General features: G+C 44.2%; 1 protein-coding gene across 4 annotated transcripts in view; it reads left to right on the top strand.

Moving 5' to 3' along the window:
* Nucleotides 1-8,211, top strand: part of glipr2 (GLI pathogenesis-related 2) — a 54,312-nt gene extending 46,101 nt beyond the window's left edge. For all 4 annotated transcript variants that reach the window (XM_048558482.2, XM_048558485.2, XM_048558483.2 and 1 more), the window contains exon 12: nucleotides 4,951-8,211. In XM_048558482.2, the coding sequence (XP_048414439.1) occupies nucleotides 4,951-5,108 (158 nt within the window). In that variant the 3' untranslated portion in view covers nucleotides 5,109-8,211. The remainder of the gene's footprint in view (nucleotides 1-4,950) is intronic.
* The last annotated feature ends 5,991 nt before the right edge of the window (nucleotides 8,212-14,202 follow it).

The raw sequence follows: 14,202 nt of genomic DNA on the forward strand, positions 1-14,202 counted from the left end.
TACTATCTCGGGAAAAACAACGTATTTGAGACAGTAACGCACAGTAAGAAAGGCAGAGGTAGACAGCAAGAAAGAGGAAGAGAGGCAGATGTGCTGCCCATTGCAGTGAGTAAGATTAACTACTGTTGAACAGCTTTATTTATATCTCCCCAATAAATAGGGCAGTTAAACAAAATGCTCAAATTTTGCATCATATCACAAGAATGAGATGAATTCATACACTGGTTATATTGCAGGGAAGCAGTGACACAGATAAAATGCAACTACCTGTTAATTCCACTTGAAGTCACAAGAACACCTTCACTTGGATGTCATTCAGTCATCACCTTTGAATCAAAGTACTCAATCTCCCTTTGCAATGTCACTGCAGGTGACTGCAATAATTCAAGAAGGTAGCTCACCAAAGCTTTCTCAAGGATAATTAGAAGCGGATAATAAATGCTGCCCCAGCTAGTGGAGCCTATGTCCCATGGACAAATTAACACATAGAGGCAGACTCATGTCAGATCATTACAGAGTAATTTGAGAGAAAGGCAATTGAAGAGATCGTGGAGCAAAAATATTCAGGCATAATAAAAATCTATACTATATAAAAATAATGAAATATAAGGCATGTCAAGCGCCATGTGATGACCAAGAAAGATGAAGGTTAATGTTCTGTAAAGTGTTGCACAAACATGGTGTGATGTTCATGCCCCATGCTATGGACAGAGCCCAGGCTGACTCAAAGTGATGAGCCTCTATTGTATTTTATAGAACAATTGATAAACCCTGTGCAGTCATATACAAAGTCTCCTGTGCACTGAGGTCTGCCCTGAACTTGGTGACAAACCCACAGACATTGGCGCCACAGCGCACTGTGACAGGGTGACAACTCCAGTATTGACACCCAATCCACCTTACAGATATAAACAGTACTGTCTCCCACAGTCACAGGTCTTAAAACCAACAGGCATATTGAAACATTGAATCATAGAAAATAGGAGCAGCAGTAGGCTATTCGACCCTTCAAGCTTGCTCTACCATTCAATGTGATCATGGCTGATCATCTAACTATTTGCAGTTTCTTCCATTACCCCTTGATCCCTTTATCACTGAGAACTATATCTAACTCCTTCATGAAACTTCAAAATTTTGGCCTCAATCACTTTCTACGGCAGAGAATTCTACCACTCACTGGGTGAAGAATTTTTTCTTCATCTCAGTCCTAAATGGCCTACACTATATCCTTAAACTGTGGCCCTTGGCTCTGGACTCCCCAGTCATCAGGAACATACCTCCTGTATTTATCCTGTCTAGTCCTGTTCGAATTTTATAGATTTCTATGAGATACCCCTCATTTTCCCAAACTCCAGTGACTATGGTCCTGACCAACCCAACCTCTTATCATATATCAGTCCTGCCTCCCAAGAATCAATCTTGTAAATTTTTGCTGCGCTGTCTCCTTAGACAGAACATCCTTTCCCAGGTAAAGAGACCAAAACTGCACACAATACTCCAGTACACTCCCACCAAGGCCCTGTACAATTGCAGTAAAATACTTCTGCTCCTGAACTCAAATCCTCTCACTATAAAAGCCAACATATCATTTGCCTGCTGCACCTAGATTTTTATTTTCGGTGACTGATATACAAACTCACCGAGGTCTTGGTGCACCTCCCCCTTTCCCAATTTAACACCATTCAGATCATAATCTGTCTTCCTGTTTTTGCTACCAAAATGTATCATCAACAAGAGCGGAAACTGCAGAAGCTCTGTGCTTCAGTCTGCTCAGCAGTTGGACTAAGCAAGCCATGACATAGACCTTACTGTTGCTGCCTGGTCTGCAGTCCAGGGGTGCAGGTAGAAGGGCTCTGACTGTAGTAAGCATGAATATGGTTACTGCCTCGAGGTGACCTCAGACATAGCCCACCCAACAGCGGCCATGGTAAATGGACTTGAGTGCGCTAAGGTGTGAAAAGCCTGTTGCTGGTGCACTATCAAGGCTATTTTCAACAAGTAACACTCCTCCCTCTTCAATCCTACTGAAGTATAGGCTGGCCACTGTATTTACTCATTGGACGCACTGAGAAGGGATCAAAGGTTGGGATTAAAGCGGCAGAATAAAAACACTCACCAAGGAGAAGCACAAATATGGCTTGTAGTTCGGAGATGCTGGAGAATCCGAGATAGCAAAGTGTGGAACTGGATGAACACAGCAGGCCAAGCAGCATCTTAGGAGCACAAAAGCCTAAGATGCTGCTTGACCTGCTGTGTTCATCTAGCTCCACACTTTGTTATCTCGTGGCTTGTAGTTCCTTGGGTCTAGAAGGTTTAGACATAAGATGTTTCACTGGGGAGAAAAAGGATTCAATGAAGAGGCTACTTCCTGTAGTGAGGGAATAAAGAATGTGGGGATGCAATCTCCAAACTGAAGAGTGTGAGTGCAAGCTCGAAGCATTTTATACACCAAATGCTGTGAATGCTGGGACAGTTGGAACTTTCAAAACTGCAATTTAGAGGTTTTTAATTCGGCTATGATATAAGGGATGTGAACCAAAGATAAGTAAATGAATCTGAGGTACAAATCTGTGACTGATTTGCAAAAGAAATTCAACAAAGCTGAACTACCTTCTCATTTCAATGTATTTGCCACGGTAACAACAGGAGAGTCATATCCAAATAATACAGTGAGGAAATAAATTGGTGCTGTTTCACTTTAAATTTCTCCCAAGTATTGCTAATTGGGCAAATATATAGCAAAACCACCACAAGGTATGGTGAGTGGTCAGCAGTTGGAAATATGCAAAGGAACACAGGCAAAAGAACACTGTTTATGTGCTGCCAATCTGGTAATCGCATGGCACAGTGATAATGCAGTTGTTGGCCAATCATAGCCATCAATTCCTATCAGCAAGAGAAACTAGATCATCATAACTGAACTGAATGGCCTTTTTCTATGCCATTATTCTATGAATTCCCTGATTTGGAATAGTTCTCCTTGGAGGAAAGGAGGCTGGGGAGATTTATTGAAAGCAGATTTATTAGTCAACATTATAAAGCTTGCTCTGTCTAATTAGCTATTATTGCACACTGTACAATGATGGTACTTCAAAGGGTCCTGCAGTAGCTGTAAAATATTTTAACTCGCAGCATAGCCACAAAATAAGGGAGCGCAAATTTAGGACTGAGCTGAGAAGGAACTTCTTCACCCAAAGGGTTGTGAATCTGTGGAATTCCCTGCCAAGTAAAGCAGTGAGACTACCTCACCGATTTAAGGCAAAGAAAGATTTTTGAACAGTAAAGGAATTAAGGATAATGGTGAGCGTGTGGGTAAAGGGAGCAAGTCCATGAAAAGATCAGCCATGATCTTATTGAATGGTGGAGCAAGGCATAGCCAACTCCTGCTTCTTTTCCTTATGTTCTTAACAGATGTGCTCAAAATTGAAGACTTAATTAAGAGAAACTTTTTACCACTGGCAAGTGGGTCAGCAACCAAAGACCAAACAACAGGTCATTGACACAAAAAGGCAGGGGTCAGCGGGGCGTAACAGATCAAGATGTTGTAAATTGGAGTACGTTGCCTGGGAAGGCAGTGGAAGCAGATTCAGTCACAGCTTTGAAAAGGGAAGTAGACAACTTGGAAGAGAAAGAGCTTTCGGGTTATGAGAAAAGAGATGGAGAAGTGAGACTGAAACAAACAGAAATACTGTGGATGCTGGAAATCTGAAATAAGAGCATGAAATGCCAGAGAAACAGAGCATGCCTGGCAACATCTGCAGAAACAGCAACAGAGTTAACACTTCGAGTCTGTTTTGACTGTTCTTCAGTTCTGAAGATGTTCTATCAGTTAACATTAACTTTGTTTCTCTTTACACAGATGCCACCAGACTTACTGAGTTTCTCTTGTGATTTCTGTTTGTATTTGGAAAACAAGAATAATAAAATAGCTCATTCACAGATTTGTTTCAATGGGACAGGTCACTTCCTTTTCTACTGAAAGACTCGGTCTACAATAAACTCAAGCATGGTGTAAAGAAATCTATAGTGGTGGAGAGTTTTAGGAACCATAGACATAAATTCAGCTATGTTTTAAAAGTCCTCAGACTGTATTCCCAAATATCAGTTTCTAAAGTAAATTTACTTAATTTGCATTCCATCTCTGAAAGCTCTACACCAAATAGACTGCAGCAATTCATAAACACAATTCACCATCATCCTATCAAGGGAAATTGGGAATGTGCAATTAGTTCTGGTCTTGCCAGAGGCCCACAAATCACTTGAACACTTTTTTTTAAAAAACTGAGTGATCCATGTTGGGAATATTTTCAGGGAGACACCATTTAGATGGCGTTTACAAGTCATTTGGTTGAATGCATGAAAACAAGTCGAAAGGTGACACTGCTGGGACGAAACTGCGAAATAAGGAAGCAAAAGCAAGTTAACTTTTGCTGGGATCAGGTTCCAAGTGTACAATGCACTTTCTGTTGGCACACATAGTGGCCATTCCTCACTTGTGAACTCAAATGCTGAGTTTTGTGTAACTGCGCCATCCTATGGGGCAACCTAGCCACATCTGATATTCTCATACATGATGTTTGTACAAATACTCTTTCATTCACGGAAGCATAGACCCTAGGCTGACAGTCCTACCGCCTTACTGAAGAGAGTGTTGGGTAAAATATCTTTGACAGGGTATGTTACATCAAGTTCCCATTTGCCCTCTCAGGTGGGCATAAAAGATTCAAAGAATGGGAAGACAGTTCTTCCTGATATTTATCTGTCAATCAATACCATTAAAACAGATTTATTGGCCAACATTGTAAGGCTGTGGGAGTTTGCTCTGCCTTATTGGCTATTACACTTCCCACACCACACAAGGATGACAATTCCAGTGGCTGTAAAGCGCTTTATGAATCTTGCGGTTGTAAAAGGATCTATAAAAATGCAAGATTTTCTTTTTGATTCTAGGCCACTTCACCCAGATGGTATGGAAGGAATCACGTGAAATGGGTGCTGGCTGTGCTACAGATGGGAAGGGTATGTTCATGGTGGTGGCAGTCTACAATCCACCAGGAAATATCACCAATCCTGGATACTTTGAGAAAAACGTGTTACCTCCCAGTTAAAAACTAACTGAGAAGGACGAGGAATGGGGTCAAATGCCAAACACTGTACTAATGTATACTGATGATTGAATGGGATTGCTTGGAATTGCATTTGGAGCTTAATGAGAAATTTAAATAAGATTGTGTTCCGGGTTGCGGGTGGATTTTACCATGATATATTTTTAACAAGATCGAATGTCAGAAGATTGCTTACCCCGATTTCTTTTTTCTATTCATTCATGGGTTGTGGGTGTCACTGACTAGGCAAGCATATATTGCCCAGGGGGCAGTTAAGAGTCAGTCACCTTGCTGTGGGTTTGGAGTCACATGTAGGCAGGACCAGGTAAGGATGGCAGTTTCCTTCCCTAAAGGACATTAGTGAAGCACGTGGCTTTTTCTAACAATCAACATGGTCATCAGACTCTTAATTCCAGATTTTAACTGAATCTAAGTGCCATCATCTACAATGGCAGGAGCATTACTGGGGTCTCTTGTGTTAATATTTGAGTGATAATGCCACTAGGCCATTGCCTCCCCTTCCTGAACTCCTTCATTGGTACCATGCTGTTCATTGTTGGCTTGTGATACTGCCTCTCCAGCTCAATTCCTTCCTTTAAAACGCTCCATAAAACCAACCTCTTTGACCACCTTCTTAATATCTCCTTTTGTGATTCAACATGAGACCCTGATTCCCAGGATGGCAGGACTTACATATAAAGAAAGGCAGACTCACTTGGGCTTGTATTTGCTGGAATTTAGAAGAATGATTTAGATACAGAACTGGCACGAAGGTAGAAGACAGAAGGTGGTGGAGGGGCGTTGTTTTTCAGACTGGAGGCCTGTGACCAGCGGTGTGTCACAGGATCGGTACTGGGTCCACTGCTTTTCGTCATTTATATAGATGATTTGGATGTGAACAGAAGCGATATGGTTAGTAAGTTAACAGATGACACTAAGGTTGGAGGTGTAGTGGACAGCAAAGAAGGTTACCTCAGAGTACAACGGGATATTGATCAGATGGGTCAATGGGCCGAGGAGTGGCAGATGGAGTTTAATTTAGATAAATATGGGGTGATGCATTTTGGAAAGGCATATCAGGGCTGAACTTACCCACTTAATGGTAATGTCCTGGGGAGTGTAGCTGAGCAAAGAGGCCTCGGGAGGCAGGTTCATAGTTCCATGAAAGTGGGGTCGCAGGTAGATGGGATAGTGCAGAAGGCATTTGGTATGCTTGCTTCTATTGGTCAATGCATTGAGTCTAGGAGTTGGGAGGTCATCTTGTGGCTCTACAGCACATGGTAGGCCACTTTTGGAATACTGTGTGCAATTCTGGTCTTGCAGCTATAGGAAGGATGACGTGAAACTTGAAAGGGCTTAGAAAAGATTTACGAGGGTGTTGCCAGGATTGGAGGGTTTGAGCTTCAGGGAGAGGCTGAATAGACTGGGGCTATTTTCCCTGGAGCGTTGGGGGCTGAGGGGTGGCCTTATAGAGGTTTACAAAATCATGAGGTACATGAATAGGGTAAATAGACAAGGTCTTTTCTATGGGGTGGGGCAGTCCAAAACTAGAGGGCGTAAGTTTATCGTGAGAGGGGTAAGATGTAAATGTGTCCTACGGGGTAACTTTTTCACGCAGAGGGCAGGGCATCTATGGAACGAGCTGCCAGCAGAAGTGGTGAGGGCTGGTATAATTACAACATTTAATAGGTATCCTGATAGGTACATGAATAGAAACAGTTTAAATGGATTTGGGCCAGATGATAGCAAATGAGACTAGATTAATTTAGGATATCTGGTTGGTACCAGATGAATTGGACCAAAGGGTTTGTTTCCACGCTGTACAGCTCTATCACTCTATTGGGGCAGAGGGTCAGAAATCTCATAGAAACATAAAAAAATTTTGATGGGATTGGACAGGCTAGATGCTGTTTCCAGTATTGAGGAAGTCCAGAAGTAGGGGCCATAGTCTAAGAATAAGGGGTAAGCCATACAGGAGGGAGGTGAGGAAGAATTTCTTCACTCAGACAGCTGTGAACCTATGGAATTCTCTCCCACAGAAAGCTGCTGAGGACAGTTTGTTAGGTATATTCAAGAGGGAGCTGGACGTGGCCCTTCCAACTAAAGGGATCAAATGATGTGGAGAGAAGACAAGGAGAGGGATCGTGAAATTGCATGATCATATTGAATGGTGGTACAGGCTCAAAGATCTGAATGGCCTACTCCTGCACCTATTTCCAATGTTTCTCTGACATTAGTATATGTCTGACAGCACTCCTTGCAAAAAACTTACAATATTTTACAGTGCTAAAATGCTACCCAAACAGAAGTTGTTGTTGGGATATGCTTGGAGTCTGATGTATCAAACAGTTTATGGATTCCTGCAGATTCTCATTCCTGTGATTGGTAAAGGGCTTTGAGTTATTCAGTCTGTTTATATACTGGGGGGCCGGTTATCAAAGGGTTATACCGGGTCAGAATTTCTTAATAAGGCAATTCCGGCAGAGTTATGGACAAAGAAAGGCTTCACATTTCCCCAGAAATGTGTATTAGTTTGTTCAAGCTGGAGCTGACCTGGGGAGACTTTACAACTTGCTCACTGACTTGCTTCACCTCAAAATGCAAAGGGGTCAGGACAGCAAGAGTTGCTAAGCTCTACACCTTCCCCCAACACTTTCACAGTTCATCTCTCCTGTGCCCTCTGCTCTTAGAGATCCGTCTTATAGATTAAGTTATATGACAGAATGGGTTCAAGGTGTGAAACACCAACATGTTTCCATGTTTATATGACACCTGCCTCTTGAACATCTTAGATCATTGCTCCAATAATGTGGCAAGGTGTAGATAACAGCCAGGGCCAAAGCCAGAGAGAAAGGGGTATCCTAATTTTGGATTAGTGAATCAACCTGACATGAATAAACCTCAATGAGATAAACATTTACTGTGATTGATTCTGACACATCTGCTTATTTCCACTTGTGGCATTGGGATCTGTTCAGACAGTAATTTGACTTCATAACTTGGAATTGCAAAGAGCGTGAAAGTGCTCTATGATAGAAGTTTTGAGTTAATACTCAGCCCCTTCCAATGTACTTGTTTGTGGATACTCTTTAAATTAAAAATTGCTCAAGACATCTTTTGTAGTCTACATTAAATTATTCAGCTCTGCATTTCAAATTCCTACTGAGCCCGCTCCCCAACTTCTTTGCTGTGTTCAAATTCTAGCTGTGAGATTTTTCATCACATACTGTGACCAATCTCAGCTGCAAGTATGCAATTTGCTAATCGCAAAACACCATAGTCATAGGAGAGCAGGCGATCACAATCTTCATGAATGAAGGAGAGTTGGCCAGGCCATTGCTCAGTCTGCACAGCCTATAGTTCATTATAGCTGATGCTGGCGAGAAATATTGATATTCCTGCCTTTTATTTTAGCCACTCTACTTATTTAAGACAAGTTTTTAAATATTTAAGATAAGCTTATTTAATATAAGCTATCAACGTTGCTACAATCAATACAACATTAACATGTTCAGCATATTGCCAATAACTGGAGTGGAATGGTGGCTCAGAGGTTAGCACTGCTGCCTCACAGCGCCAGGGTCCTGGGTTCAGTTTAATCTTGGGCAACTGTTTCTGTGAGGTTTGCACATTCTCCCCGTTACTGCATGGGTTTCCTCCAGGTGCTCTGGGTACCTCTTACAGTCCAAAGATGCGCAGGCCAGGTGGATTGGCCTTGCTAAATTGCCCGGAGTGTTCAGGGATGAGGGGTTTAAAGGGGAATGGGTCTGGGTGTGATGCTATCAGGGTCAGCATGGTCTTGTTGGGCCAAAGGATCCATTTCCACATCATAGAGATTCGATGATAATGGATCTCCAAAGATGTAATTCTCCTTGTCTCTGTACTCTGCCAGTGTCTGTCTTAATTTTTCCGAGCACGTGTGTATGCCCACAGCCTGTATTTGTGCAGATGTCCCAGCCTGATTTTTTTAAAATTTATTTGCGGGATATGAGCATTGCGGGCTAAGCCAAGCAATCATTGCTTAACCAAACTCACCCTCATCCTTAACAACTTGTCCTTCAACTCCTCTCATTTCCTAAAGACCAAGGGGGTGACCATGGGTATCTACACAGATCCAAGCTATGCCTGCCTCTTTGTAGGTTATTTGGAACAATCCCTCTTCCGCACCTATACTGGCCACAAACCCCACCTCTTCCTCCGTTACATTGATGACTGTATTGGCGCCGCCTCTTGCTCCCACAAGGAGCTTGAACAGTTCATCAACTTTACTAACACATTTCACCCCCACCTCAACATTCACCTGGGCCATCTCTGATACCTCTCTCTTCCTGGACCTCTTGGTCTCAATCTCTGGTAACCGCCTCAAAACCAACATCTATTTCAAGCCCACCAACTCCCACAACTACCCAAACTACACATCCTCTCACCCAGCTTCCTGCAAGAATGCTATCCCCTACTCCCAATTCCTCCGGCTCCACCACATCTGCTCCCAAAATGAGGAGTTCCACTCCCAGACATCCCCGATGTCCTCTTATTTCAAGGACCGCAACTTCCTCCCTTTTGATGATCGAAAATACTCACGACCGCATCTCTTACATTTCCCGCATCTCTGCCCTCACACCCCTCCTCGCAACAAAAACAAAGACAGAATTCCCCTTGTCCTCACATATCACCTCATTAACCTCCGGATTCAACGCATCATTCTCTACCACTTCCGCTACCTGCAATCTGACCCCACTACAAAGAATATATTCTATCTGCCTATCGCCCCATTCTGCCTGTCATACGGACTGCTCTCTCCGCGACTCCCTCGTCCGCTCCACACTCCCCACTATCCCCACTACCCCCAGCACCTTTCCCTGCAACTGTAGGAAGTGCTACACCTGCCCCTGAATCTCCCCCCTCACCCTCATCCCAGGCACCAAACAAAGCTTTCATATCAGACAGAGGTTCACCTGCACATCCTTCAATGTGGCCTAATGCGGCCGCTGCACCCAATTTGGCCTCCTCTACATCAGTGAGACTGAGCGGAGGCTCGGAGACCGCTTTGTAGAACACCTGTGCTCTATTCGCAACAAACAACACCTTCCAGTCATGAACCATTTCAACTCCCCCTCCCTGGGTGACATGTCCATCCTGGGCCTCCTCCGGCATCACAATGGCACCACTCCCAAACTGGAGGAGCAGCACCTCATATTCTGCCTTGGGAGCCTACAATCTAATGGTCTCAATGTGGACTTTACCAATTTCACAATCTCCCCACCCCTGGCCCCATCCCCTGACTAACCCTCCCTCTCATCCCCACCTCCTTGACCTGACACAACCTGTCCATCTTCTCTCCCACCTATCCACCCTGCCCACCTCACTGACCAATCCCACCACTCCCTACATGCATTGACCTGTCCCCATCCCATCTACCTTCCCCAGCCCCACCCTTCCTCTCTATTTATTTCAGAGTTCCCTGCCCCCCTCCCCATTTCTGGAGAAGGGTCCCAACCCGAAACATCACCTTTCCTGTTCTTCCTGTTCAGCACAGGAACAGGCCCTTCGGCCCTCCAAGTCTGCGCCGATCGAGATCTTCTGTCTAACCTGTCATTTATTTTCTAAGGGTCTCTATCCCTTTGCTCCCTGCCCATCCATGTATCTGTCCAAACATATCTTAAAAGACGCTAATGTGTCTGCGTCTACCACCTCCGCTGGCAACGCATTCCAGGCACCCACCACCCTCTGCGTAAAGAACTTTCCACGCATATCTCCCTTAAACTTTCCTCCTCTCACTTTGAACTCATGACCCCTAGTAATTGAGTCCCCCACTTTGGGAAAAAGCTTTTTGCTATCTACCCTGTCTATACCCCTCATGATTTTGTGGACCACTCCCCATGATTTTGTGGACCACCCCTCAATCTCCATCTTTCTAATGAAAATAATCCTAATCTACTCAAACTCTCTTCATGGCTAGCACCCTCCATACCAGGCAACATCCTGGTGAACCTCCTCTGCACCTCTCCAAAGCATCCACATTCTTTTGGTAATGTGGCGACTAGAACTGCACACAGTACTCTAAATGTGGCCGAACCAAAGTCCTATACAACTGTAACATGACCTGCCAACTCTTGTACTCAACACCCCATCCGATGAATGAAAGCATGTCGTATGCCTTCTTGACCACTCTATTGACCTGCGTTGCCACCTTCAGGAAACAATGGACCTGAACACCCAGATCTCTCTGTTCATCAATTTTCCCTAGGACTTTTCCATTTATTGTATAGTTCGCTCTTGAATTGGATCTTCCAAAATGCATCACCTCGCATTTGCCCGGATTGAACTCCATCTGCCATTTATCTGCCCAATTCTCCAGTCTATCTATATTCTGCTGTAATCTCTGACAGTCCCCTTCACTATCTACTACTCCACCAATCTTAGTGTCATCAGCAAACTTGCTGATCAGACCACCTACACCTTCCTCCAGATCATTTACATATATCACAAACAACAGTGGTCCCAGCACAGATCCGTGTGGAATACCACTGGTCACAGGTCTCCAATTTGAGAAACTCCCTTCTACTACTACTCTCTGTCTCCTGTTGCCCAGCCAGTTTTTTATCCATCTAGCTAGCACACCCTGGACCCCATGTGACTTCACTTTCTCCATCAGCCTGCCATGGGGAACCTTATCAAACACTTTACTGAAGTCCATGTGTATGACATCTACAGCCTTTCCCTCATCAATCAACTTTGTCACGTCCTCAAAGAATTCTATTAAGTTGGTAAGACATGACCTTCTCTGCACAAAACCATGTTGCCTATCACTGATAAGCCCATTTTGTTCCAAATGGGAATAGATCCTATCCCTCAGTATCTTCTCCAGTAGCTTCCCTACCACTGACATCAGGCTCACCGGTTGATAATTACCTGGATTATCCTTGCTGCCCTTCTTAAACAAGGGGACAACATTAGCAATTCTCCAATCCTCCGGGACCTCACCCGTGTCTAAGGACGCTGCAAAGATACCAGCTATTTCCTCTCTCGCTTCCCTCAATAACCTGGGACAGATCCTATCAGGACCAGGGGACTTGTCCACCTTAATGTCTGTTAGGATACCCAACACTTCTTCTTTCCTTACGTCAACTTTACCTAGAGTAAGCAAACATCTATCCCTAACCTCAACATCTGTCATGTCCCTCTCCTTGGTGAATACCAATGCAAAGTACTCCTTAAGAATGTCACCCATTTTCTCTGACTCAGCGCATAACTTTCCTTCTTCGTCCTTAAGTGGGCCAATCCTTTCTCTAGTTACCCTCTTGTTCTTTATATATGAAAAAAAGGCTTTGGGATTTTCCTTCACCATGTTTGCCAGCAATATCTCATGTCTTCTCCTAGCCCTCTTAATCCTTCATTTCAGATTCGCTCTACGTTTCCCATATTCTTGCAAAGCTTTGTCTGTCTTCAGTCGCCTAGACCTCATGTATGCTTCCTTTTTCCTTTTGGCTAGTCTCACAATTTCGCCTGTCATCCATGGTTCCCTAATCTTGCCTTTTCTATTCCTCATTTTCACAGGAACATGTCTCTCCTGCACACTAATCAACCTCTCCTTAAAAGCCTCCCACATATCAAATGTGGATTTCCCTTCAAACAGTTTCTCCCAATCTACATTCCTCAGATCCTGCCGAATCTTGGTATAGTCGGCCTTCCCCCAGGTTAGAACTCTTCCTTTAGGACCACTCCCATCCTTGTCCGTGAGTATTGCAAAACTTACGGAATTGCAGTTGCTATTTCCGAAGTAGTCCCCTACTGTAATTTCAACCACCTGGCCGGGTTCATTCCCCAGCACCAGGTCCAGTATAGCCCCTTCCCGAGTTGGACTACATACATACTGCTCTAGAAGACCCTCCTGGACACACCTTACAAATTCTGCTCCATCTTGACCCCTAACACTGAGTGAATCCCAGTCAATGTTGGGAAAGTTAAAATCTCCCATCACCACCACCCTGTTTCTCCTACACCTTTCCATTATCTGTTTACATATTTGTACCTCTATCTCACGCTCGCTGTTGGGAGGCCTGTAGTACAGCCCCAACATTGTTACTGCATCCTTCCTATTTCTGAGTTCTACCCACATTGCCTCACTGCTTGAGTCCTCCATGGGGCCCTCCTTCAGTGCGGCTGTGATGTCGTCTTTGTCCATTACTGCAACTCCTCCACCCCTTTTACCTCCCTCTCTATCCCACTTGAAGCAGCGATATCCTGGGACAACTAGTGGCCAATCATGCCCTTCCCTCAACCAAGTCTCAGTAATAGCAATAACATCATACTTCCAGGTACCAATCCAAGCCCTAAGCTCATCTGCCTTATCTACTACACTTCTCACATTAAAACAAATGGACCTCAGACCACCTGTCCCTTTGTGTTCATCATCTGCTCCCCGACTACTATTCCCTTTAGTCACACTGACTCCATTATCTAGTTCTCTACAGGCTTTCATTTCTACCTCTTTTCTGTCCAATATTTGGTTCCCATCCCCTTGCCACATTAGTTTAAACCCTCCCCCACTGCATTGGCAAAAGCACCCCCAAGGACATTGGTTCCAGTCCGGTTTAGGTGTAGACCATCCAATTTGTAATAGTCCCACCTTCCCCAGAACCGTTTCCAATGTCCCAAAAATCTGAACCCCTCCCTCTTGCACCATCTCTCAAGCCACGCATTCATCCTGGCTATTCTTTCATTTCTGCACTGACTATCACATGGCACTGGTAGCAATCCTGAGATTACTACCTTTGAGGTCCTACTTTTTAACTTTGCTCCTAACTCCCTAAATTCTGCTGGTAGGACCTCATCCCGTTTTCTTGCCTATATTGTTGGTGCCGATATACACCACGACAACTGGCTGTTCACCCTCCCCCTTCAGAATGTTCTGCAGCCGATCGGAGACATCCCTGACCCGTGCACCTGGGAGGGAACATACCATTCGTGAGTCTCGTTTTCGACCGCAGAACTGCCTATCTACTCCCCTTACAATTGAATCCCCAATGACTATCGCCCTTCCACTCTTTTTCCTGCCCTTCTGTACAGCTGAGCCAGCCACAGTGCCATGAACCCG

Source organism: Stegostoma tigrinum, chromosome 29 (genome assembly GCF_030684315.1).
Source record: "Stegostoma tigrinum isolate sSteTig4 chromosome 29, sSteTig4.hap1, whole genome shotgun sequence".
Taxonomy (NCBI): domain Eukaryota; kingdom Metazoa; phylum Chordata; class Chondrichthyes; order Orectolobiformes; family Stegostomatidae; genus Stegostoma; species Stegostoma tigrinum.